This window comes from Schistocerca americana, chromosome 6 (genome assembly GCF_021461395.2).
Source record: "Schistocerca americana isolate TAMUIC-IGC-003095 chromosome 6, iqSchAmer2.1, whole genome shotgun sequence".
Classification (NCBI taxonomy): domain Eukaryota; kingdom Metazoa; phylum Arthropoda; class Insecta; order Orthoptera; family Acrididae; genus Schistocerca; species Schistocerca americana.
The window spans coordinates 158,009,399-158,033,924 of record NC_060124.1 but is presented as its reverse complement, the minus strand read 5'-3'; the positions used below and the strand labels follow the sequence as shown (position 1 = coordinate 158,033,924).

Below are 24,526 nucleotides of genomic sequence, written 5' to 3'. Positions count from 1 at the left end.
AACTGATGATTCAGATTTTTTGCTCGTGCAAGGTGTACCAATAGCTTCGGCTGTGTGCTACACTATTTGCAGTGTCCGCTCTCTGCCTGTTTGTCATTCTGATTGTGACACGTCTTACGAACCTGTCTCTGCTTGACTCAGTGCTGGCTGGAGAAAACTTAAAATAAATTCACATTTCTCCACGATATCTTTCTGCAGCACGGCGCATCCCATCTCCTGTAGAGCAGTGACATCATTTGCGAAAGGTAAATGAAAACTTTGATCATAAACGTAATTGTAAAACAGTACCCCAAGTATGTACATGTCCACGTATAATAGATACAACATTGGAAATTCGATTCTTTTGAAGCTAGGAATTTGGGATAAATTTTAACTTACACACAGGACTACAAAGATTTTATATTCATTGATATGGGAGGTATAGGCACGTGAAATCAGATGAATCATTCTGAAAATCCCGTACTTCCACGGATTAAGTTACTCGCACAGGAAATCAGTGTACGACAGCGTGAAACTGGCCACATAACTATTTGATGAAATCAATGCATACACTAGGACAGGGGTCTCCAGACTTTTTAGTCCGCGGGCCACATTTACTCCTCCACGAAGTCATAACGGCCAAGATCTACCTGGTGGGATTAAAGCACCCTAGCACTCCATGATCACCGTAATGTAAGGCTAAAAAAACATGAAATCGCAAAAATCTAAGGTTGTGGGAATAGCTAGCACTGAAACGAACTACGATTTTTATTTAATTACATAATTTTGATTGGTAGACGTACCTGACCGAAATTCTGGCTTATTTTATTCTGGCGAATTTCACCGACAAAAAAGTATGTCACTGCACATTCTTCGCGAAAGCGTCCTGCAAAGTTAACGAAATCTCAAAATCATTGTTAGCAACATTATTACTGCAAGGCGTAACAAGGTAGAGTACGTCAACGCATTGTTATTTCAAGAGGCGCAACAATAAGTTTAGTTACGCAGTCTTGTAGCGAGTAGCAGAACCAGAGCATATATTTGATAGTTCTGTTGCGTGATTGTGTCTATGTTGCGAGTGTCTCACGAGTTTTTTTAGTGTTTTATGCGCTGTACTAGTAGGTGAGAGGACGAAGTGTGGGACAATTCAAAGTCTGAATTCGAAGAGACAAGGAAAATCTGAAAATCTAAATACGCATAGCACGACTTGAGTATTTTTTGACTGTATTTTTAGTGGATCTACAGTGTAATTGTGAGTATTTAATTTAGTGATTAAAGTACCTTAAAAATAAATTCATTGCATTTTGTTTAGGCAGACTACTACCCAGCTTTATTAGTATAAAATAGCATAATTTTATTTTCAGGTTACAATCTTTTGTGAAGTTCTGTACAAATATGGAAAAGAAACGAAAGGTCTCTGAAACGCCATCTATCGTATTGGTCGCGATAGGCCTCGAAACTCAATTGTTGGCAGTATAGGTACCACTTCAAATATCTGGCGGGCCGGATACCGGGGAGGTCCGGCCAGCTAACGCGGGCCGGTTTGCCGGCCCTCGCGGGCCGGTTTCGGCCCGTGGGCCGTAATTTGGAGACCCCAGCACTAGGAGCATAACTTTTTTTGTCCTCTGTGTGTACTCTGAGGCAAATGGAAGGCAGAAAAGAGATTCTCGACCACCAAACTTGTTCTGTGAGCAGCAGGATATGTGGTGCTTAGTTGCTCCTCACCCCATAGCAGCCCGTAGCACAGACAATCTCCCCAGCTTGGCTGCACGAGGAGTCTGCCAGCGGCAGCGCGTAGCCCAGCTGCAGCAGAAAGTCCCGCAGCGACCTCTGGGCTGGCGACGCGCCGACCTGGGACGCCGCTACCTGCAACACGGACCCACAACCAGCCAAGTTAAAATGCAGCAATTACTATAGCAATATAGCGAAATTCAGACTGAATACAATATCTGATCAAAAGTATCCAGACACCTATCAGTGGACATTAATATGGACTGTGTCAACCTTCGCCTTTATTAAGTCTTGAATCCTGCTGGGGACACTTTCAGTGAGGTGTCTGAATGTTTGTGGAGGAATGGCACCTCACGCTTCCTCAACAGTCGAAACTGGAGAAAGCAGTGATGTTTGACGCTAGGGTCCAGAATGAAGCTGATGCGCTAACTGATCCCAAAAGTGTTCCAGTGGGTTCACGTCAGGACTCTGGACAGGCTCGTCCATTTCAGGAACCACTGCCTCACACACCCTGCTTTATGACAGTGTGCTTGTATACTGATACAGTCATTGACTCCTAACTGTTCCTCTACCATACACTCTACCACAATGCTGTTGACTGTGATTGATATCCTTCCACATTTAGCGCTTTCTTAAGTGCAATAAGGTTGCCACAACCTAATCACGAAAAACATCGCCAGACTGTAACATAACCTCCTCCACACTTCACTGTTGGCACTACACATGATGGCAGGTAATGTTCTCCATATGTTCTCCAAATTCAAACCCTGCCATCAGATAGCCAAAGGGTACAGCGTGCTTCGACCACCACAGATCACTCGTTTCCAGTCATCAAATGTCCGGTATCTTGCCTTCTTTAGACCTCCTCATGTGTTGCTTAGCAACATGTGGCCTATGAGGTGCTGCTCGACCTGCTATCAGATAGTCAAAGGGCCCAGCGTGCTTCGACCACCACAGATCACTCGTTTCCAGTCATTCAATGTCTGGCAGCTTTACTTCTTTAGACCACCTCAAGCGTTGCTTAGCAACATGCGGCTTATGGGGTCCTGCTCGACCATTGTACGCCATTATTTTTAATTCCCAATACACAGTCACTGTCCTAGCTGGACTCCTGCTAGCACATTGGAACTCACGAGTGATTCCTCCTACTGGTTTCGTCCGATTTCTTACAACCACCCTTCACAATGCTCAATGATCACTGTCAGTCAGTACGTGCAGTACGCCTGGTTTTGGTTTGGCTGTTGTTGTTCCTTCGTATTTCTAATTCACAGTCACATCCACAACAGTGGGCTTGGGCATCTATAGAATGATTAAAACCTCCCTGACGGATTTGTTACTTATGTGACGCCCAATGACCAGTCCACATCCGATGTCAATAAGCTCTCCTGACTGACCCACTCTGATGTTACTGCTTACAACAAAATACTCACTCCCCCTCCTTTTTATACTGGCAGATCTGCCTCCTGGTTCACCTAGTGGTCAAATCCTCATTACATTTTTAGGTTAGAGGCACCCCCCCCTTGGGCGAAACGATAAAATACCTGACGGCTTACCAGAGAGGACATTATCATCGTTGGTAAAGAACGTCCGTCCTCAGAGACCAAAAACAGGAAAAGTTAACGTAATATTGGTAAACTGCAGGAGTATCCAGGGCAAGGTTCCTGAATTAGTATCTCTTATTGAAGGAAATAGTGCGCATATAGTATTAGGAACGGAAAGTTGGTTAAAACCGGAAGTGAACAGTAACGAAATCCTAGACACAGAATGGAATATATACCGCAAGGATAGGATAAACGCCAATGGTGGAGGAGTATTTATAGCAGTAAAGAATTCAATAATATCCAGTGAAGTTATTAGCGAATGCGAATGTGAAATAATCTGGGTTAAGTTAAGTATCAAAGGTGGGTCAGATATGATAGTCGGATGCTTCTATAGACCACCTGCATCAGCAACCGTAGTAGTTGAGCGCCTCAGAGAGAACCTGCAGAACGTCGTGCAGAAGTTTCGTGATCATACTATTGTAATAGGGGGAGACTTCAATCTACCAGGTATAGAATGGGATAGTCACACAATCAGAACTGGAGCCAGGGACAGAGACTCTTGTGACATTATCCTGACTGCCTTGTCCGAGAACTACTTCGAGCAGATAGTTAGAGAACCAACTCGTGAAGCTAACGTTTTAGACCTCATAGCAACAAATAGACCGGAACTTTTCGACTCCGTGAATGTAGAAGAGGGTATCAGTGATCATAAGTCAGTGGTTGCATCAATGACTACAAGTGTAATAAGAAATGCCAAGAAAGGAAGGAAAATATATTTGCTTAACAAGAGTGATAGGCCACAAATCGCAGAATATCTGAGTGACCACCATCAAACGTTCATTTCTGAGGAAGAGGATGTGGAACAAAAATGGAAAAAAATCAGAAACATCGTCCAGTACGCCTTAGATAAGTTCGTACCGACTAAGGTCCAAAGCGAGGGGAAAGATCCACCGTGGTATAACAATCATGTACGAAAGGTACTACGGAAACAAAGAAAGCTTCATCATAGGTTTAAGAGTAGTCGAATCATAGCTGATAAGGAAAAGCTGAACGAAGCGAAAAAGAGCGTAAAGAGAGCAATGAGAGAAGCATTCAACGAATTCGAACATAAAACATTGGCAAACAATCTAAACAAGAACCCTAAAAAGTTTTGGTCATATGTAAAATCGGTAAGCGGATCTAAATCCCCTATTCAGTCACTCGTTGACCACGATGGCACCGAAACAGAGGACGACCGAAGAAAGGCAGAAATACTGAATTCAGTGTTCCGAAACTGTTTCACTGCGGAAAATCGTAACACGGTCCCTGACTTCAGCCGTCGCACGGACGCCAAAATGGAAAATATTGAAATAAACGATATCGGAATTGAAAAACAACTGCTATCACTTAGTAGCGGAAAAGCATCCGGACCAGACGAGATACCCTTAAGATTCTACAGTGATTATGCTAAAGAACTTGCCCCCTTTCTATCAGCAATTTATCGTAGATCGCTGGAAGAACGTAAAGTACCTAGCGACTGGAAGAAAGCGCAGGTCGTTCCCATTTTCAAGAAGGGTCATAAATCAGATGCGAATAATTATAGGCCTATTTCGCTTACGTCAATCTGTTGTAGAATAATGGAACATGTTTTGTGTTCTCGTATTATGACGTTCTTAGATAATACAAATCTCCTTCATCATAACCAACATGGATTCCGCAAACAGAGATCATGTGAAACTCAGCTCGCCCTATTTGCCCAAGAAATTCACAGTGCCGTAGACACTGGCGAGCAGATTGATGCCGTATTCCTGGACTTCAGGAAGGCATTTGATGCGGTTCCGCACTTACGTTTAGTGAAAAAAATACGAGCTTACGGAATATCGGACCAGGTTTGTGATTGGATTCAGGATTTCCTAGAAGAAAGAACACAACATGTCATTCTTAACGGTTCAAAATCTGCAGATGTAGAGGTAATTTCGGGAGTACCGCAGGGAAGCGTGATAGGACCTTTATTGTTTACAATATACATAAATGACTTAGTTGACAACATCGGTAGCTCCGTGAGGCTATTTGCAGATGACACGGTTGTCTACAAGAAAGTAGCAACATCAGAAGACTCGTACGTACTCCAGGAGGACCTGCAGAGGATTAATGCATGGTGCGACAGCTGGCAGCTTTCCCTAAACGTAGATAAATGTAATATAATGCGCATACATAGGGGCAGAAATCCATTCCAGTACGATTATGCCATAGGTGGTAAATCATTGGAAGCGGTAACGACCGTAAAATACTTAGGAGTTACTATCCGGAGCGATCTGAAGTGGAATGATCACATAAAACAAATAGTGGGAAAAGCAGGCGCCAGGTTGAGATTCATAGGAAGAATTCTAAGAAAATGTGACTCATCGACGAAAGAAGTAGCTTACAAAACGCTTGTTCGTCCGATTCTTGAGTATTGCTCATCAGTATGGGACCCTTACCAGGTTGGATTAATAGAAGAGATAGACATGATCCAGCGAAAAGCAGCGCGATTCGTCATGGGGACATTTAGTCAGCGCGAGAGCGTTACGGAGATGCTGAACAAGCTCCAGTGGCGGACACTTCAAGAAAGGCGTTACGCAATACGGAGAGGTTTATTATCGAAATTACGAGAGAGCACATTCCGGGAAGAGATGGGCAACATATTACTACCGCCCACATATATCTCGCGTAATGATCACAACGAAAAGATCCGAGAAATTAGAGCAAATACGGAGACTTACAAGCAGTCGTTCTTCCCACGCACAATTCGTGAATGGAACAGGGAAGGGGGGATCAGATAGTGGTACAATAAGTACCCTCCGCCACACACCGTAAGGTGGCTCGCGGAGTATAGATGTAGATGTAGATGTAGATGTAGATGTACATTGTGCGTCCAGATACTTTTCAAAAAAACCAAATCTGCAGCCCAACCACTCCCACACAGGGCACAGGCACAGTGACCACCACAAAAGCTCTACCACCGCTCCTTCGTTTGTTAGTACTAATCGAGGAGCTCTCAGGACGAAGATATGTGGCGTTGTCAGTGTGTGTGGGTAGGGTTATCCATCAACAAGGGCCCGTGAAGGTGATAGAAAATGGACGAAAAGTGGCTGAAGAGTAGTGCAATTTAGGGCAGAGGGATAAAAGCTCCAAGATAATCGTGTAAGGGAAAAAAATTCTGCGACAGTGTATACAAACCGCCATATTCGTTTATACATCACAGTGCATCCGCCGGTTTCTGATTCACTGCGCTTGCGCAACAATCGAAATGTAGAACTTTGCTTTACGTTCCGTGTAACTGGCATCGATATTTCGCTATCCAATAAATAGTTATAGCCCTTTTTAATCGCTATATTCACTTTGAATCGCCCTCTATTTGTATGTCTCCAGAGGTTACTTTATACGAGTTTTTGTAATTTGCATGAGGGGCAGAGTTATATGTAACATAAGAACAAATGGGTGTAGATTATATTTTAGCACAGCAGTAGTAACTGTGAAGTTGTAAGGAAAGCTCCACGAGATTCAAACCTGCAAAAGTCCAAGCACCCGAGATATCGCTGCCACAAAATATCGTGTATTAATCCTCACAATACCAGAGAGGCGGAGGAGTGAGCTTACGCCCATTTTTTCTAAATATTGTTGACTATTGATCTACTTCATATTTTAAAATTTTGAAAAAAATATGTATTATTTAATAGCTTTTTATGCCAGATTCCATAATTAGTTTAAAATTTTCATTGAAACATCACTCCAAAAATTTAAAGTTAGTAATAAATGTGACATTTTGCAAGAAGTTTCGTATTCATATTTTCAATTTCAAGACCGTTTGTAAGGTGGCAGATTAAATGAAGGTCAATTTCGCATCTTACATGATACATCATAACGGGAAGGTGAATATGACACCTAACTTACTTCGGTGGTAATGAGGAGATTTGCCTATAAGTATGTAATGCAAAAGGGATGACATTCAATCGACGGTATTAACACACCGCTCCCATATTATGCATGTCAATGAGCGGAAGGTGAAACAAGCAGCGAGAGGAAACGTTTTATGTGGAAGCAGGCGTGGCCAAAAGCAGAGGCCGCACCATGGGAGGCACCACGAAACCTCTTAGGGGGCATCCCATTGTGGGAGTCAGCGACCGGACAGGTGACACATACTGCAGAGCAAGTAACGGGTCATCAGAAGTAGGACAGAAAGAAGCTTTAGAAAACTGCATTTCATAATTCCAAATGGATACGAGCAAAACCAGTGATGCATCCGATCACGTGAACAGCGAGTGGTACACATGTGATGTACAAATGTCACTTTTAGGCATCTGGAGTGGGCACAAAACGTCCGATGGGCGGAAACGAATTAGTAAGGAGTAAAGTGCCGAGATTTCGATGCAGTTTAATGGTAGGGCCCTTGCGATTGGCAGAGAGAGTTTCTACAAAATAAGAGGAACGCTCCTATTGGTCAAAAAAAGCTGTGACGTGGAGAACGAAAGAACCCAGATGGAGAGACAGTTCAGCTACAAGAAAGACAAGAGTGAAATTTTTGTGGACTCTTCTCTAAACTGGCGTCAAGTGCAGAATGGGGCGCATAACACTCTGTGTGATGCAGAGGAGAAATTTGTGTGAACACTGTGTTCACTGCAGCTGACATTCAGCTAAATATTAGCTGTAGCGTCGTTGAGCTCCAACTGTGGAGAAACGAACCAGCCAGTTAGTTAATTGTTCTTGCGAGGACTGAGAGGGCATTTTAATTTGCACGCTGCTCCAGGCATGCGCATGCATATCATCATATTCCAAGACTAGGGATGAGTTCATGTTTTCTCGCATAATGAGAAACATAGCGAGAGTTATTTACCATTTGTGGCGTCAGCGCCAGACACCACGCTTGCTAGGTGGTAGCTTTTAAATCGGCCGCGGTCCGTTAGTATACGCCGGACCCGCGTGTCGCCACCATCAGTGATTGCAGACCGAGCGCCGCCACACGACAGGTCTAGAGAGACTCCCTAGCACTCGCCCCAGTTGTACAGCCGACTTTGCTAGACATGGTTCACTGACTACCTACGCTCTCATTTGCAGATACGACAGTTTAGCATAGCCTTCAGTTACGTCATTTGCTACGACCTAGCAAGGCGCCATATTCAGCTACTATTGATATTGATATCGTGAATCATGTACCGTCAGGAGCGACGTTCATCATTAATGGATTAAAGTTGAGTATCCAACCAACTACGTCCGCTTTCTGAATTCTAATTCCTTGTCATGTTCCAGACCTCACGTCAGTATAGTTCTTCCCTCCTCACGCCAGCCTGCGTGAGCCAAAACGCATGGATTTCGGCCTCCTCTAGTAACACGGTGTTGGCTCTTCTGCCAACTACAACACCATTGTTCTGTTTAGGATTATTCCACTTTCTGAGAAAGAGATGCGTTCGTTTGACAACTCTTGCACCACTGTCACATTGTAAACTATGTAAAAGCGTGTATTCTGTGATGAGATTGCTACACTAAACCAAAAATATTTACAGTTTACACAGTTGTTGTTCTGTCCTCAAAACCTTACATGGTGGTGGTGGTTAGTGTTTAACGTCCCGTCGACAACGAGGTCATTAGAGACGGAGCGCAGGCTTGGGTTAGGATAGGATTGGAAAGGAAATCGGCCGTGCACTTTCAAAGGAACCATCCCGGCATTTGCCTGAAACGATTTAGGGAAATCACGGAAAACCTAAATCAGGATGGCTGGAGACGGGATTGAACCGTTGTCCTCCCGAATGCGAGTCCAGTGTGCTAACCACTGCGCCACCTCGCTCGGTAAACCTTACATGTTCTTAACACCTATGTATCTTTAAAAAGTATGTTGTGAATCAAACTTAACGATCATTAACGAAATCTGTATTTTTTAAAATCTTTTGTGGTGATCATAAAGTACATCTTCTCCCTGTGTAGGCCCTACACCACAGTTGGCCAAGATTTTGGCTCATGGACCGTTCCCAGGCCAAGTGTCAAAGCGCTCAGCCTCGCTTCACATTTCCCTCACTGCCACGCCGTGCTGTCTGGGTGCGAGAGGGGGGGGGGAGGGGTTGGGGGAAGAGGGGAAAACAGCGAACATGCTACATTCAAATGGCAGAACAGGAATACTGCATAAGATTTCACATTTCTCAACAACAAAGATCACAGACAAGTTTTCAGTATTCATAATTTTTACGGGCTGAAGAAGTGGTATAATTGTTACCTGGTACAAACTATCGGCATACGGACAGACGCAGACAGTTTTACAGAGTTTCGCACTCAAGCTGCCACGTAATCGTGGCTCATTTAGTTTCATAACTGAAAAAAGATACATCACACAAATACGTCGATCGAAATATTGTAGCATTTTTGCAACAACATTATGGAGTCTTGGAAAATCTACCTAAGAAAAGTAATGTAGATGTCTTGGACAGTTTTAATGTAAAAAAAATTGTTATTAAAACTGGAATTACCTTGAAGGTCAACCAGCTACAACTGCACATGCACAGGGGTGCTTTCTTTCAAGTGAAACAGCAAACGGTCTCGAAAACAGCTCGAAAACAGATATAGCATTGACAGTGTCCTCAAATCTTTGTAAATCTATCGTTGTAATTCTTGCAAGGCCACAATGAATTCTTTAATCATCACTGTTTCCTTAACGCCAGTGAGCTTGGGAAATCGGATTGTTTTTGACAGAATGTGTCCCTTCTTAAACACGATTTTATTTTTAAATGCATCCCAATCAAATCAGAAATAATTTACCTAGCGATGCCTTACTGTGGGGAGTGCGTAATCAAGTCCACTTAAAATACGAAGTCTACAATCTATTCCATATATTCTCATTATCGTTCCTCCACTCCTTTTTCCTTCACAAATTCAACAATAGCGAGATTTAAATCGAAAAATCATTCCAGGCATGCCCCTTGACTTACCCAACGTACTTCGCAGTAAAAGACACTGAAGAGCCAAAGAAACTGGTACACCTGCCTAACATCGTGTAGGGTCCCGCAATCACGCAGAAGTGCCGCAACACGATGTGGCATGGACTCGAACTAATGTCTTAAGTAGTGCTGGAGGGAACTGAAACCATGAATCCTGCAGGGCTGTCGATAAATCCGTAAGAGTACGAGGGCGTGGAGATTTCTTCTTAACAGCACGTTGCAAGGCATCACAGATATGCTCAGTACTGTTCATGTGTGGGGAGTTTGGTGGCCAGCGGAAGTGTTTAAAGTCAGAAGAGTGTTTCTGGAGTCACACCGTAGCGATGCAGGACGTGTGGGGTGTCGCATTGTCCTGCTGAAATTGCTCAATTCCGTCGGAATGTACAATGGTCATGAATGGATGCAGGTGATCAGACAGGATGCTTATGTACGTGTCACCTGTTAGAATAGTATTCAGACGTATCAGGAGTCTCATATCATTCCGTTCATACACTCCCCACACGATTACAGAGCGTCCACCAGCTTGAATAGTCCCCTGCTGACATGCAGGGTCGATGGATTCATGTGGTTATCGGTGTTAACGGGCCCAGACGTGGCGTAAAACTTTGTGTCGTGCAGTCGTCAAGGGTACAGGACTGGTCCTTCGGCTCCGGAAGCTCATGTCGATGATGTTTCGTTGAATGGTTCGCACTGATGGCCCAGCATTGAAATGTACAGCAACTTGAGGAAGGATTGCACTTCTGTGACGCTGAACGATTCTCTTCAGTCGTCGTTGGTCCAGTTCTTGCAGGACCTTTTTTCGGCCACAGCGATGTCGGAGATTCGATGTTTTACCGGATCCCTAATATTCACGGTACACTCGTGAAATGGTCGTACGGGAAAATTCCCACTTCATCGCTACCTCGGAGACGCTGTGTCCCATCGCTTGTGCGCCGACTATCTACCACGTTCAAACTCACTTAAGCCTTAATAATCTGCCATTGTAGCAGCAGTAACGGATCTAACAACAACCCCAGACACTTGTTGTCATATGTAGGCGTCGCCTACAGCAGTGTGGTATTCTGCCTGTTTACACATCTCTGTATCTGAATACGCATGCCAATACCAGTTTCTTTGGCGCTCCAGTGTTGTTCGTTTGCCGATGACCATTTCAGATTTTTCTGTGGAGGAAAGGTCTGGAACGGGTTTCACACAACCTTGCCAGACCGAATGAGAAATTATTTGGATAAGAAGAGAAATTTTGCTCACAGACTATGGAAGTGGTGAGAAGTCGAATTGCTTGGCACAGTATAGAAGCCCCACATCATTCTTTACAAAACCCGAAGGGGTTATGACAGTGCACGGGTCTCGGTAGGGGCTATTTTAGAACAAGGGATCCTCGCAAGAAGTGGGAAGAAATATTTTCTTGATAACCGATATTTTAAATAAATTCAGTAAATTAATTACTTGAATGAAAATTTAGGTTATAAGAGAGGCATATTCCCAGCAGTTTCTTGCGTACTGACAAGGCGCTCAGAGTATCAATATTCGTTTACGCTACTGCGAAGAGCGTGCGTGTTGGGAAGTCGTTGAGGGACGTAGAGCCATTTCCAAGGTGTGGCGTCACAGATTTTAAAGGCTTAAACCTACAGAGGAAGTCGGCCGCCGCATAAACGCATTATCCTCTTGCCTGTGTATCCTCCCTAGCTTTTTTGGCAGATTCTAATTCTGTTTCCGCTCACATTTCGACAACAGAGAAATGTACGTCTTGTTGCGAAGTGAAATCTTCCTCTTGAATTCATTTGCGGATCCTGCAAACGTACCGGGTGGTTATAATTAAACGTTCCCCATTTAACACGTTATAACATGGAAACTAATTAAGATACGAGTACCAAACTTAGTAGCATTAATGTCAGGGACATGGGGAAGAGAAATAATGCAGAATCAATTCAATCGAACACTTTTAATGTGCTCCTACGGTACATCATACCGGTACCATTACTGCTACAAAAGGGGCTCAATATGGCGCTCACCAGTGACCAAAAGAGTCTCGAAGTGCAGTATTGCAGCCGGCCGGGGTGGTCGAGCGGTTCTAGGCCCTACAATCTGGACCGCTACGGTCGCAGGTTCGAATCCTGCCTCGGGCATGGATGTGTGTGATGTCCTTAGGTTGGTTAGGTTTAAGTAGTTCTAACTTCTAGGGGACTGATGACCTCAGCAGTTAAGTCCCATAGTGCTCGGAACCATTTGAACCATTTTGCAGTATTGCATTCTGCACAGCAAGACTAAGTACACTCCTGGAAATGGAAAAAAGAACACATTGACACCGGTGTGTCAAACCCACCATACTTGCTCCAGACACTGCGAGAGAGCTGTACAAGCAATGATCACACGCACGGCACAGAGGACACACCAGGAACCGCGGTGTTGGCCGTCGAATGGCGCTAGCTGCGCAGCATTTGTGCACCGCCGCCGTCAGTGTCAGCCAGTTTGCCGTGGCATACGGAGCTCCATCGCAGTCTTTAACACTGGTAGCATGCCGCGACAGCGTGGACGTGAACCATATGTGCAGTTGACGGACTTTGAGCGAGGGCGTATAGTGGGCATGCGGGAGGCCGGGTGGACGTACCGCCGAATTGCTCAACACGTGGGGCGTGAGGTCTCCACAGTACATCGATGTTGTCGCCAGTGGTCGGCGGAAGGTGCACGTGCCCGTCGACCTGGGACAGGACCGCAGCGACGCACGGATGCACGCCAAGACCGTAGGATCCTACGCAGTGCCGTAGGGGACCGCACTGCCACTTCCCAGCAAATTAGGGACACTGTTGCTCCTGGGGTATCGGCGAGGACCATTCGTAACTGTCTCCATGAAGCTGGGCTACGGTCCCGCACACCGTTAGGCCGTCTTCCGCTCACGCCCCAACATCGTGCAGCCCGCCTCCAGTGGTGTCGCGACAGGCGTGAATGGAGGGACGAATGGAGACGTGTCGTCTTCAGCGATGAGAGTCGCTTCTGCCTTGGTGCCAATGATGGTCGTATGCGTGTTTGGCGCCGTGCAGGTGAGCGCCACAATCAGGACTGCATACGACCGAGGCACACAGGGCCAACAGCCGGCATCATGGTGTGGGGAGCGATCTCCTACACTGGCCGTACACCACTGGTGATCGTCGAAGGGACACTGAATAGTGCACGGTACATCCAAACCGTCATCCAACCCATCGTTCTACCATTCCTAGACCGGCAAGGGAACTTGCTGTTCCAACAGGACAATGCACGTCCGCATGCATCCCGTGCCACCCAACGTGCTCTAGAAGGTGTAAGTCAACTACCCTGGCCAGCAAGATCTCCGGATCTGTCCCCCATTGAGCATGTTTGGGACTGGATGAAGCGTCGTCTCACGCGGTCTGCACGTCCAGCACGAACGCTGGTCCAACTGAGGTGCCAGGTGGAAATGGCATGGCAAGCCGTTCCACATGACTACATCCAGCATCTCTACGATCGTCTCCATGGGAGAATAGCAGCCTGCATTGCTGCGAAAGGTGGATATACACTGTACTAGTGCCGACATTGTGCATGCTCTGTTGCCTGTGTCTATGTGCCTGTGGTTCTGTCAGTGTGATCATGTGATGTATCTGACCCCAGGAATGTGTCAATAAAGTTTCCCCTTCCTGGGACAATGAATTCACGGTGTTCTTATTTCAATTTCCAGGAGTGTATGTCCGTAAGTATGCTGGCTTCAGATCAGCACGTGTGTGAATGTTCCCCTGGTAAACCCTGTCCTTCAGGTAGCCCTACAACCAAAACTCTACAACTACAAAACTCAGCTCGCCCTATTTGCCCAAGAAATTCACAGTGCCGTAGACACTGGCGAGCAGATTGATGCCGTATTCCTGGACTTCAGGAAGGCATTTGATACGGTTCCGCACTTACGTTTAGTGAAAAAAATACAAGCTTACGGAATATCGGACCAGGTTTGTGATTGGATTCAGGATTTCCTAGAAGAAAGAACACAACATGTCATTCTTAACGGTTCAAAATCTGCAGATGTAGAGGTAATTTCGGGAGTACCGCAGGGAAGCGTGATAGGACCTTTATTGTTTACAATATACATAAATGACTTAGTTGACAACATCGATAGCTCCGTGAGGCTATTTGCAGATGACACGGTTGTCTACAAGAAAGTAGCAACATCAGAAGACTCGTACGTACTCCAGGAGGACCTGCAGAGGATTAATGCATGGTGCGACAGCTGGCAGCTTTCCCTAAACGTAGATAAATGTAATATAATGCGCATACATAGGGGCAGAAATCCATTCCAGTACGATTATGCCATAGGTGGTAAATCATTGGAAGCGGTAACGACCGTAAAATACTTAGGAGTTACTATCCGGAGCGATCTGAAGTGGAATGATCACATAAAACAAATAGTGGGAAAAGCAGGCGCCAGGTTGAGATTCATAGGAAGAATTCTAAGAAAATGTGACTCATCGACGAAAGAAGTAGCTTACAAAACGCTTGTTCGTCCGATTCTTGAGTATTGCTCATCAGTATGGGACCCTTACCAGGTTGGATTAATAGAAGAGATAGACATGATCCAGCGAAAAGCAGCGCGATTCGTCATGGGGACATTTAGTCAGCGCGAGAGCGTTACGGAGATGCTGAACAAGCTCCAGTGGCGGACACTTCAAGAAAGGCGTTACGCAATACGGAGAGGTTTATTATCGAAATTACGAGAGAGCACATTCCGGGAAGAGATGGGCAACATATTACTACCGCCCACATGTATCTCGCGTAATGATCACAACGAAAAGATCCGAGAAATTAGAGCAAATACGGAGACTTACAAGCAGTCGTTCTTCCCACGCACAATTCGTGAATGGAACAGGGAAGGGGGGATCAGATAGTGGTACAATAAGTACCCTCCGCCACACACCGTAAGGTGGCTCGCGGAGTATAGATGTAGATGTAGATGTAGAAATCGAATGGAGTCAGATCGGGTGTAGTGCTGCCCACGCATTTGGAAACGATCGGCTGATAATTCGATCGTTTCCAAATGTGTCTCGGAGAAGCAGGTGAACTTCATGAGCGATGTACGGTGGGGCCCCATCTTGCACGAAAACTGTTGAGTTCAAAGCGTCCCTCTCCTGCACGGCCTGACGTTCTGGCGAAGCATATCGCAGTAACGCTGCCCAGTCACACTGCACATCTATGGTCCTCGAGCGCCAGCCTGTTCAAAACAGAATGGTCCAATGACGAACGTAGCCGTGAAGCTGCACCACACGGTGACACGTTCACCATACAGAAGAACTTCATGCGCAGTGACTGGAATTGAAGAACCCCATACGCGGGAACTCTGTGAGTTCATCTCACCTGTCAGAGAAAAGTGAGCATCGTCTGTCCATAGGATGGTCCAGGGTCAGCCCTCGGCAACTTCTATCCTTGCGAGAAAGTGGAGAGAGAAGTCAACACGACGTTGTGCGTCCTGTGGTGCAAGTTGCTGTACAATATGGATCTTGTACGGATACCATTTGAGAGTCGTTCGAAGCACCTTCCGTACAGTGGACCACGGGATGTTCAAATGTCGTGACACAGCACACGCACTGCCTGACTATCGGAAATTGCGCGCAGCGTTGTCTGCCATAGCAACAGCTATTTCATCAACCATCTGTGGTGAAACCGGTCGTCGGCCTCTTCCCAGAGCGACGTCCAGTTCTCCTGTTGATTCGAACTTCTTCATCATGCTCCGCACAGCAGGTGGACAAGTAGGACCCTTCCCTAATTCTTTCAGCCGACGGTATTCTCGAAGTGCAGCTGCAGCGTTACTGTTGTTTTGATAACAGAGTTTCAGTGGTAACGCCCTGCTCCTTTTGTCCAAGCTCGTGTTGACACGTCAACAAGTGCACGGCGACTGGCCAGGTGTGTGAGACTATGAATCACGATGACTGATCACGGCACCTGTGGCCATACTTGGAACAGAACGGTGGTGCTGTGACGCGTGGAAATCATGCACCCCATATTCTGCACATTAATCTACCAAGTTTCGTACAAGTGCGGTAATTAGTTTCCGTGTTATACAGTATTAAATAGGGAAATTGTAATTACAACCACCCAGTACTAAGAATGTGTTAATTTCTGGAAGTTTGATTGTGGCACCTGTTTCTAAAGTTCTAGTACGATAATAACATTTATTGTTGGAAGCTGTTGCAGAATACACAACCCGTGGTGAACTGTAGTGTACAAAGACAACCATTATTCTTCAGAGTACGAAGTTTTCTTATCCCGTGAATGTTCATTCCCGTGCATGAGTGAAACAAGAATCTGTTCCACAATGTTTTTCCATTGGAATTTTCTCCATCTGACAAACGTATCCATGAGAGGCTTCAACAGAGACTGGTCGGTACAGTGGCATGTCCAAGACATTATAGGTAGGGTTTCGAACCAAAAACACGTAACCTGTGACAAAGCACGACAAGCAAACTACCTTCCATCTATTTCCTATTTCTCGTCAAAAAATCCTTGTCTAGGGGTTCAGATAATGGAAGATGTGAAAGCTGAATTCATACAGCTCGATCTTATACAAATTAAAGTAGCTAACGTGAGTGCTAAGCTGACAGCATGAGAACTTTCTTGACTCTGGATTCAAACGAATATTAAGAGCAATGATAGCCTACAAAAACTATTTGCTTCTTACGCTGAATATTTTCGTGAAACTTCTCTTGTTCTGACAATGCTCCAATACCTCAATAGCAAAAATGTTGACCACAAAACATCCAAATGAGAGAAATATTTCGTTTTCAGACCACTGACATTAACTTGTAGGATATAAATCTATACGTTAACGATGAACCTTATTCATAATACATCTCTTGACTAAACTGTACAAGGTATTCTGTAGTGATATTCTTTGCCATCACTGAAGCATATAACTGCGTAAAACATAACACATTAGGACAGAAGCTCTCACACTTTGGCATCAAAGACCAACATTAGCTTAGGTAGAATCCTACTTACATAACAGAAAACAAAGAGTTGTGCTAAAAGGTTCAGGTGAAACAACAAAATTAGAGTGTGGAACTATTAAAAACGGTGTTCCGCAAGGCTCGATTCTTGAATCACTGATCTCCTTAGGGTGCCTTAATGACCTACCAGCATCAATAAGTAACAATCCAAAGATCGTAATGTTTGCTGATAATACAAGTATCTCGATCAAAGGCATGAAATCCTCAATACAGAATACAGCTAAAAGAATAACACGAGTAAACAAATGGTTTACATTAAACATTCTCTGAAAAATAAATGTAATAGAGTTTCAGACAGCAAATAACAAGCTAAAGCTCTTCAAATAGAGATCAATCGTCAGAAAATGAATGAAACTTGGCTTCTAAGGTTTTTAGGAATACAAATGAATAATAAATTAAGAGGGAATGAAAGCTCCGTATTCTTTGCGCTAAGAGCTACTCCACACTATGTTTACAGGGAGATCATAATGGTGTCATAATTCACATATTTCCACTGTCTTATCTCGTATGGTATAATATTCTGGGGAGATGCTGCAAAACTGGAAAAAGTTTTTAAAATACAAAAACGAGATGTGAGGTTGAGCTGTGGTGTTTCAAATCGTACATGCTGTAGACACCTATTCAACACACTTGGGATGTTGACGCTCACAAGTCAGTACGTCTACTCGCTGACGATATTTGTACTGAACAACGAAACCGTTTCAAACTAACTGTGATGTTGACAATTATGACACAAGTCAGAAGCAAAGCCTCCAGTTACTCTCTAGGCAGTACAAAAATGAGTTACCCAGGCTTGAACAAGAATTTACAATAAGCTCCCACTGAACATAACAAAGGACATTGAAAACCCTGATACATCCTAGAGGAAAGTGAAACAATTCGTCATAAATCATAATGTACGTAATTTAAATGAATTTCTGCAGGTGTAAGTTTTTTAGAAGCAGTATTATATTACAAATTATATAATTTGTGTGTTAATATATGTAGAACTGTATGTCTTGTATGTACTCGTATATTGTCTGCACTGGTATGGTTTTTCTTGAAATTTGGGTGTAATATTGTATATTTTGTATTTGTATTGTTCACAATATTGTTTGTTTTGCTTCTGTTTTTGCCCATATAATATTGTGTTCATTGACTTGTCCTACATTGTAGTGCAATCTTTGTACAGAATCTAATTTAACAGAGCCAAATAAAAATTCACATTAAATGAAATCACTGGAATGCATATCACATCCGATTATCTGTTAATGGAGGAACCAAAACCTCAGCCCTGGAAAGTGAAATTTACAAATTAGAGTAAATAGTATTAGGTAAGCTCAGCTGCTCATCTTAAAGGGAACAGCAGGAACAGGAGAACTGCAATTAGTGTTTCTCCATTTTGCCAAAACAGCGGGAGCATGCAGTGCTTGGAATCAAATGCATTTCATATTACTATTTAATATTTAAGTAACCTAATGTAGATTGTATGGTAATAATGAAATTCCGATCATTCAAGCCGGTTTCTGTTTGCGCTAAGTTTTAATGTGCAGTGTTAGTCGGATAGTACGGGCCATACCAAAGTCGGGTGGTATGGACCATATAACTTATATTTTTGTTTTGCTTTTAGTGCGTAGTGGCCCGCTGGTGGGGGTCGATGGAAGTGGTCGGCGACTGCAATGAAGCAGGCGGTTTCAAGTCCTTTGGAAACTGATATGATCGAAAGGACTGCTGCACGTCGTTTTATTGTTCCTAGAACCACACTTCAAAGGAGATTAAAATCGTTGTAGCGAATCAGCAGACATCTACGACATCCCCGGTGGGATTCTCCAAATGAATCGTTCAAATGGCACTGAGCACTATGGGACTTAACATCGGAGGTCATCAGTCCCCTAGAACTTAGAACTACTTAAACCTAACTAACCTAAGCACATTACATACATCCATGCCCGACGCAGGATTCGAACCTGCGACCGTAGCAGTCGCGCGGTTCCGGATTGAAGCGCCTAGAACCGCACAGCCACCGCGGCCAGCTCCCCAAATGAACATTTGAAGAAATTTAGAAAGAAATATTTGTAGCACACATCAGAGATTTAGATTACAGGTTAATGGGCCTAACTAGGATTGAGTTTATAACGTTGGCTTGAATTTGGCATGAAAATTTAAAATTGCTTCACAGATTTAAGAAAGAAAAGAAATTGCCAGATAATGTTTTCTATCAAAATGTTATAAGGAAGGATCTAGATCTTTCTTACGGAATATCTCAGTCCAGAGGTTCAGTCGACCGCAAGTTGAAAGGTCTTTTAACCTATTTCTTTTTATTATCTAGTACTTTAGATGTACATAAACACATTAATTTATTGTGAATCGCAATATAATAGGCGACACTTTTCTTGAAAGCTCGAATTGTAAGCCTTAATAAAGTTTTCCTACCTGGGTGTCATTTTGATTAGGAACCACCGTTCTCCTGTGTGTATAATTACAATGAGAGCATTTCTCAAAATATTCAGACTTCTTAGCACTGTGCAAAAATGTATAAGAATGATCTACGTGGGCGTGATGTGACCACTTTGGCGATATTTATCAACAAATCCGTTCTTTTAACTTTAATGTATTAACGGCCGAGTGTCGCAGTGGAAAAATGGATACATCAATTAGCAACTCACAGAACCGTGAAGCTCATCGAATCGTTTTGATTTACATTAAAATACGTAGATTTCACACTACACAATTTTAGGCAGAAAAGTAATCAGTTTGGTGTGAATAGAAACAGAGAATTCACATTTAGCGTTCAGAAGAAAGAGACTTTAGTCCAAGTGTTAAAAGTATAGACACGTGACGAAAACAGCAAATACTGCTTACCAGAAGTAGTGGGAAGGCAAGCAACAAACTACGCATTCTGCTGCAGCGTGTGCGACCCACGAGCACGTGACAGTATGTGTGCGATAATAAGGCAGTGATGAGACAGAACGATATCTAAACACTCGATGGAAAAATTTATCTGATTCCGTTGAAGTAACTGACCAATCGATTTACTACGTAGCTAATTAGTTCTCCACGACACTTCTCCAGAACAGTGGGCTCTTTTCTGACAAAACGATATCATGTTATCGAATTTCTACATTGATACGGATCTGATATAATTAGAGATATAGTTCTACATTTGCCATGACATGTGAAGTACCCATTATAACAGTCACTTACTTACGAAAAAAAGTTGCTTCTTCGTAGTACTGAAGTATAGGGTGGCGCAGTCAAGGACACTTCGAGAACATTATTCCCCACAAACGACAAGTTTCCCCTCAAAAAAGTCAGTAGAAGTGTGGACGCAGAATAGTTCGTCTATACTTACAGGCGTAGTCCACTTAGCGGTGCAGTTACGACCATGCAGAAAACATCAGGTAGTAAATTATGACATATTTATGGGAAGACTGTTAGATGCAGATAAATAGCATCTAACACAATGAAGTGAGTAAATATTAATGTACAAAAGATCACAGTATCTGCGCTTCTGCCACTAGTACCTTGTAATAAGACTCAGATTGTGCTTCGTACTTTTAAATTATTTCAAGCCAGCTAAGTACAGGGCAGAAATACCAATAAGTCGTCTTTGAACATTTTTATATGTCACCCCGTATAGTCTCCACCTCCACCCCTAGTGTCAGTAGGAATACCTTACCCCCACATCATTTTTGAACGTATAATGAGTCGTGTATTTACCAAATCTGGCTGAAACTGCTCCATGCGTTTCTGAGTTAAGCTTTTATGTCAATAGTTTTTCACGCCCAGCCTCGCCCAAAGGGGTTGTACTACTTTCACAGCAATTTTATTTCCAGACAACAAGCGATACATGTGTCAGTTTCAGCATAGACTGATTCAGGCATGACAGAAATATGCCAAAATGTCACTGTCTTTGCCCTTTGCCCCACTTCCCTAACCGCCCTCCCCCCCTCCCGCCCCTAGTTGTGAAACATCATCAGGGCTATCACCAGTGTACCTATGATCCTGAAAACTGTGGATTCGATACTAACATCGGTTGTTGTCTAACTTTTTTTATGTACCGGCTTCTCAGCCCGACTAGCGATATTAGGGGTATATTACTGTCACTATATTTTTATAAAAAATGTTCAGCAATTTTATACCAAATTTGTTTGAAATGGCTCTAGCTCTTGCTGAGTTATGCTTCCATAGCGCCCCCTATTCGCCCACACACATGTCCCTGTGGGAGGCAGGTGGTTTTTAGCCCAACAATGATCTTTCCAGGTAGAGAGAAGAGAAGTCGTGTGACTAGGGCCTCCCGTCGGGTAGACCGTTCGCCGGGCGCAAGTCTTTCGATCTGACGCCACTTCGGCGACTTGCTCGTCGATGGGGATGAAATGATGATGATTAGGACAACACAACACCCAGTCCCTGAGCGGAGAAAAGCTCCGACCCGGCCGGGAATCAAACCCGGGCGCTTAGGATTCACATTCTGTCGCGCTGGCCACTTTTTTTTATCTCATTTTGTTCGCTTTTGTTCGTTGCGTCTGCTCGGGGCGGACGTCGTAAGACAACCGTTTAAGTTCGTTGTTGATCTGTTGACTCAGTTTTTTTATTACAGAGGGCACGTAACCCTCAGACCGAACACGCTGAGCTACCGTGCTGGCACCACTCAGCTACCGGAGGCGGACTTTCCAGGTAGTAAGTGGTATGTGTTCAGTCTGGTTTAAATCGATACAGTGGTTTACAAGGAGATGTGGAACATACGTATTATGTGCTGATACGTGTGTTCCGTATACTGGGCTCTAAAGCATTACTTGAAGAAAGCCGTCTCTTTTTAAATATAACAAATATTTAAAAATTATTTTCTTGCGCGAATGTGCGTTCTTTTCTTAAGAAAATGATTCATATTGTCTTTGAAAAATGTAATACAACAAATATGAAGTGTGAACTCAGATCAAAGACATCAGAGAAATCAGCCTGTGGCTGAAACGAACCGGAGGAATTGTATTTTCAATTGTTCTACAACATAATGTAAGGGAGGAGTAAAGCTCCTCTCAGCAAATTGTACTTTTTTCTTTACGAATGGAATACGCACAACACTGGTGTAATTTTCTATACGAACTTGTTTTTGGCTGTTCCAGAGATGAAAATGTTAATGTTGGAGTTAGGAATAAATGCGATGTAAGATTATTTAACTAAAATGAAATGTGTGATACATTAGTTGCTAAAGATTAGACAAATTACAACAGTTGTACACAGAAGAAAATAACTGAACAGTAAACTGTGGTGACATATTTTAAAGTTGTGGCTGAACAAAATAATAAATATTGTAGAATATTACACCAGTGTTGTGTGTATTTCATTCATAATGTATAAAATATTCTGCTAAGAACCGACGGAATAGTCAATCAGAGTATTCTTTTCTCTTGTCTCTGTCGACTGAGTAGGCGTATTTTATGTAAGTCTCTCTGTAGTAGAATTAGTTTCGATTTATAGTTCAATATGTTAAAAACGGGTTACATTTATGTTCAATTTAAAGGAAAATGTATTACTCGCAATTATTAAGTGGTGTATGATTTATGATTTTTGTAATATTTGTTTCAGAAAAGCCAGCTGGAACTGCGAGCTCAGCACATCATGGTACAGACACGCAACGTGCCGAATGCATTTTGCGTTCAGCCATTGATTTCATTCTGCTATTAGCAAACAGCGTCGCTGATATTATTTGTGGATCATTTAACAGTGACTGGCGATCATTTTGAGCAAGCAGAAATTACATATGACCTGACTGTTGTCTCTGAACTGCCAATCTGCTGCTTTCGCTTCTGTCAGGTACAGGCCTCACAGAACTAATGGTAGTACTTCAGGACCCTATTTTATTTCGAAGTTATTGCATTCTTTCAGATGCGTATGAAATGCAGTAGGAAGAACGCGCTGCTATCAACAATGGCAGTTGCTCCGTTGGTCAGTGAAAAAGAAACTGTAGTCATCTGTTAATTCGATTTTCACAGACTCTGTCATTTTATTCAATTACCGGAGCCAACAACGCGTCGGTTCTTTGGCTTGCTGGGATCTTCAGTGGGAGCCATCGTGGAGTTATGCTGAGAGTCTGGAGAGGTAGATGGGGAACAGTCGGCGTTCGCCAGCGACACACAGAGGGCAGGGCTGGTTGCCAGAGCTACGTGCCTTTATTTGTATGCATATCAAGGGAGGCATTATGGCTGACCTCCTTTCAAAGATATACTTTGGCTTTCTCGAAGGCTTCCATAGATATCTCTGTCGTCACGGAATCTTCGAGACTGTGTCAGTCATTCTAGCAGACGAATTAAAGCAGAAGCTCTTTGTATGTGCAGCTAATTCATTCACTGCAAACCTGGAAACTATCACCGTCTTTTCTTTCGCAGAAAGTGACCGCGTACCCACTTCATACTCATCCGCATAGCTGCATGTAATAGGAAATGTACTTGAAAAACTTCCTCAACGCTAAATAATGTGCTGGTTGCGTGAAGTGTGTTCTAATTTGTTAGAAAATTTATAACTATTACTGTATTTTCTTCTCTGAAACTGAGAACCTGTCAACTACACACTTGTTATTTATGTAGTGGTAAGCGTTACAAAAAGTACTTAGGGAGAAGCTCACCTACTAGTAAATAAATTTACTGGTTGTGTGAAGTATGTTCTAATTTGCGCGGAAAATTACAATTCACCTCCAGAAAAGTAAACTTCTTCTTTTGCTATTGAAAGTAACTGAAACAACTAGAAAAAACACCAGCAGAAATATTTCCACACCAGTACCGGACTATATTTCGTCTGCATATGTGCTTGGTTTGGAAACATTCTTGTATGGAAAATAAGTCTCCTAAAATAACTAGCTTGTAAACTTTCTTTTATACATTATAGGCTGCTAATAGTGATAATAAGTCACCTTTTAGTTCTTTCTCACATTTGTCAGCAGCCTTTTCTATGTTTTTCGTTCTGACGATGAGTGGTAGTTTTTCTTACTAGATAATCAACGTCTTTTGAATATTCACTCTAAATTTGTCAATTATTGGCAATGACAAGCCACGGAAGAAGCTGTTAGAAACGTGAAGATGAATTATAAAATTTTTACAGACGGCACGACGCGATCCAAAATTGGGACATTTGCGTCTCGACCTCCACTAATGATGTAAACCATTGCGCCTCAGTGGTGATACGTATGTAGTAACTTTGTCCTGTGTCATAGAGCAACTGAAACCTTTAAACGCCGGAAAGTCACTATTTGACATTTAATATTAATAAATTGTACCTTATCGAAAGATGCTCAATGTGCTGGTGTTTTTGGAACAGCATTTACTTACAGGGTAACCTTTACTTTATGGTTAAATGATGATGG

At 43.2% G+C, this 24,526-nt stretch overlaps 1 protein-coding gene across 1 annotated transcript in view; it reads right to left on the bottom strand.

Annotated features, from left to right (window-relative positions):
• LOC124619887 (threonine-rich protein-like) overlaps positions 1-20,145 on the bottom strand; it is a 75,138-nt gene extending 54,993 nt beyond the window's left edge. The window contains exons 1-2 of the mRNA XM_047146516.1: positions 20,032-20,145; positions 1,705-1,845 (exon numbers count right to left, since the gene is read on the bottom strand). Coding sequence (XP_047002472.1) covers positions 1,705-1,845; positions 20,032-20,067 — 177 coding nt within the window. The 5' untranslated portion in view covers positions 20,068-20,145. The remainder of the gene's footprint in view (positions 1-1,704; positions 1,846-20,031) is intronic.
• Positions 20,146-24,526: the final 4,381 nt, after the last annotated feature.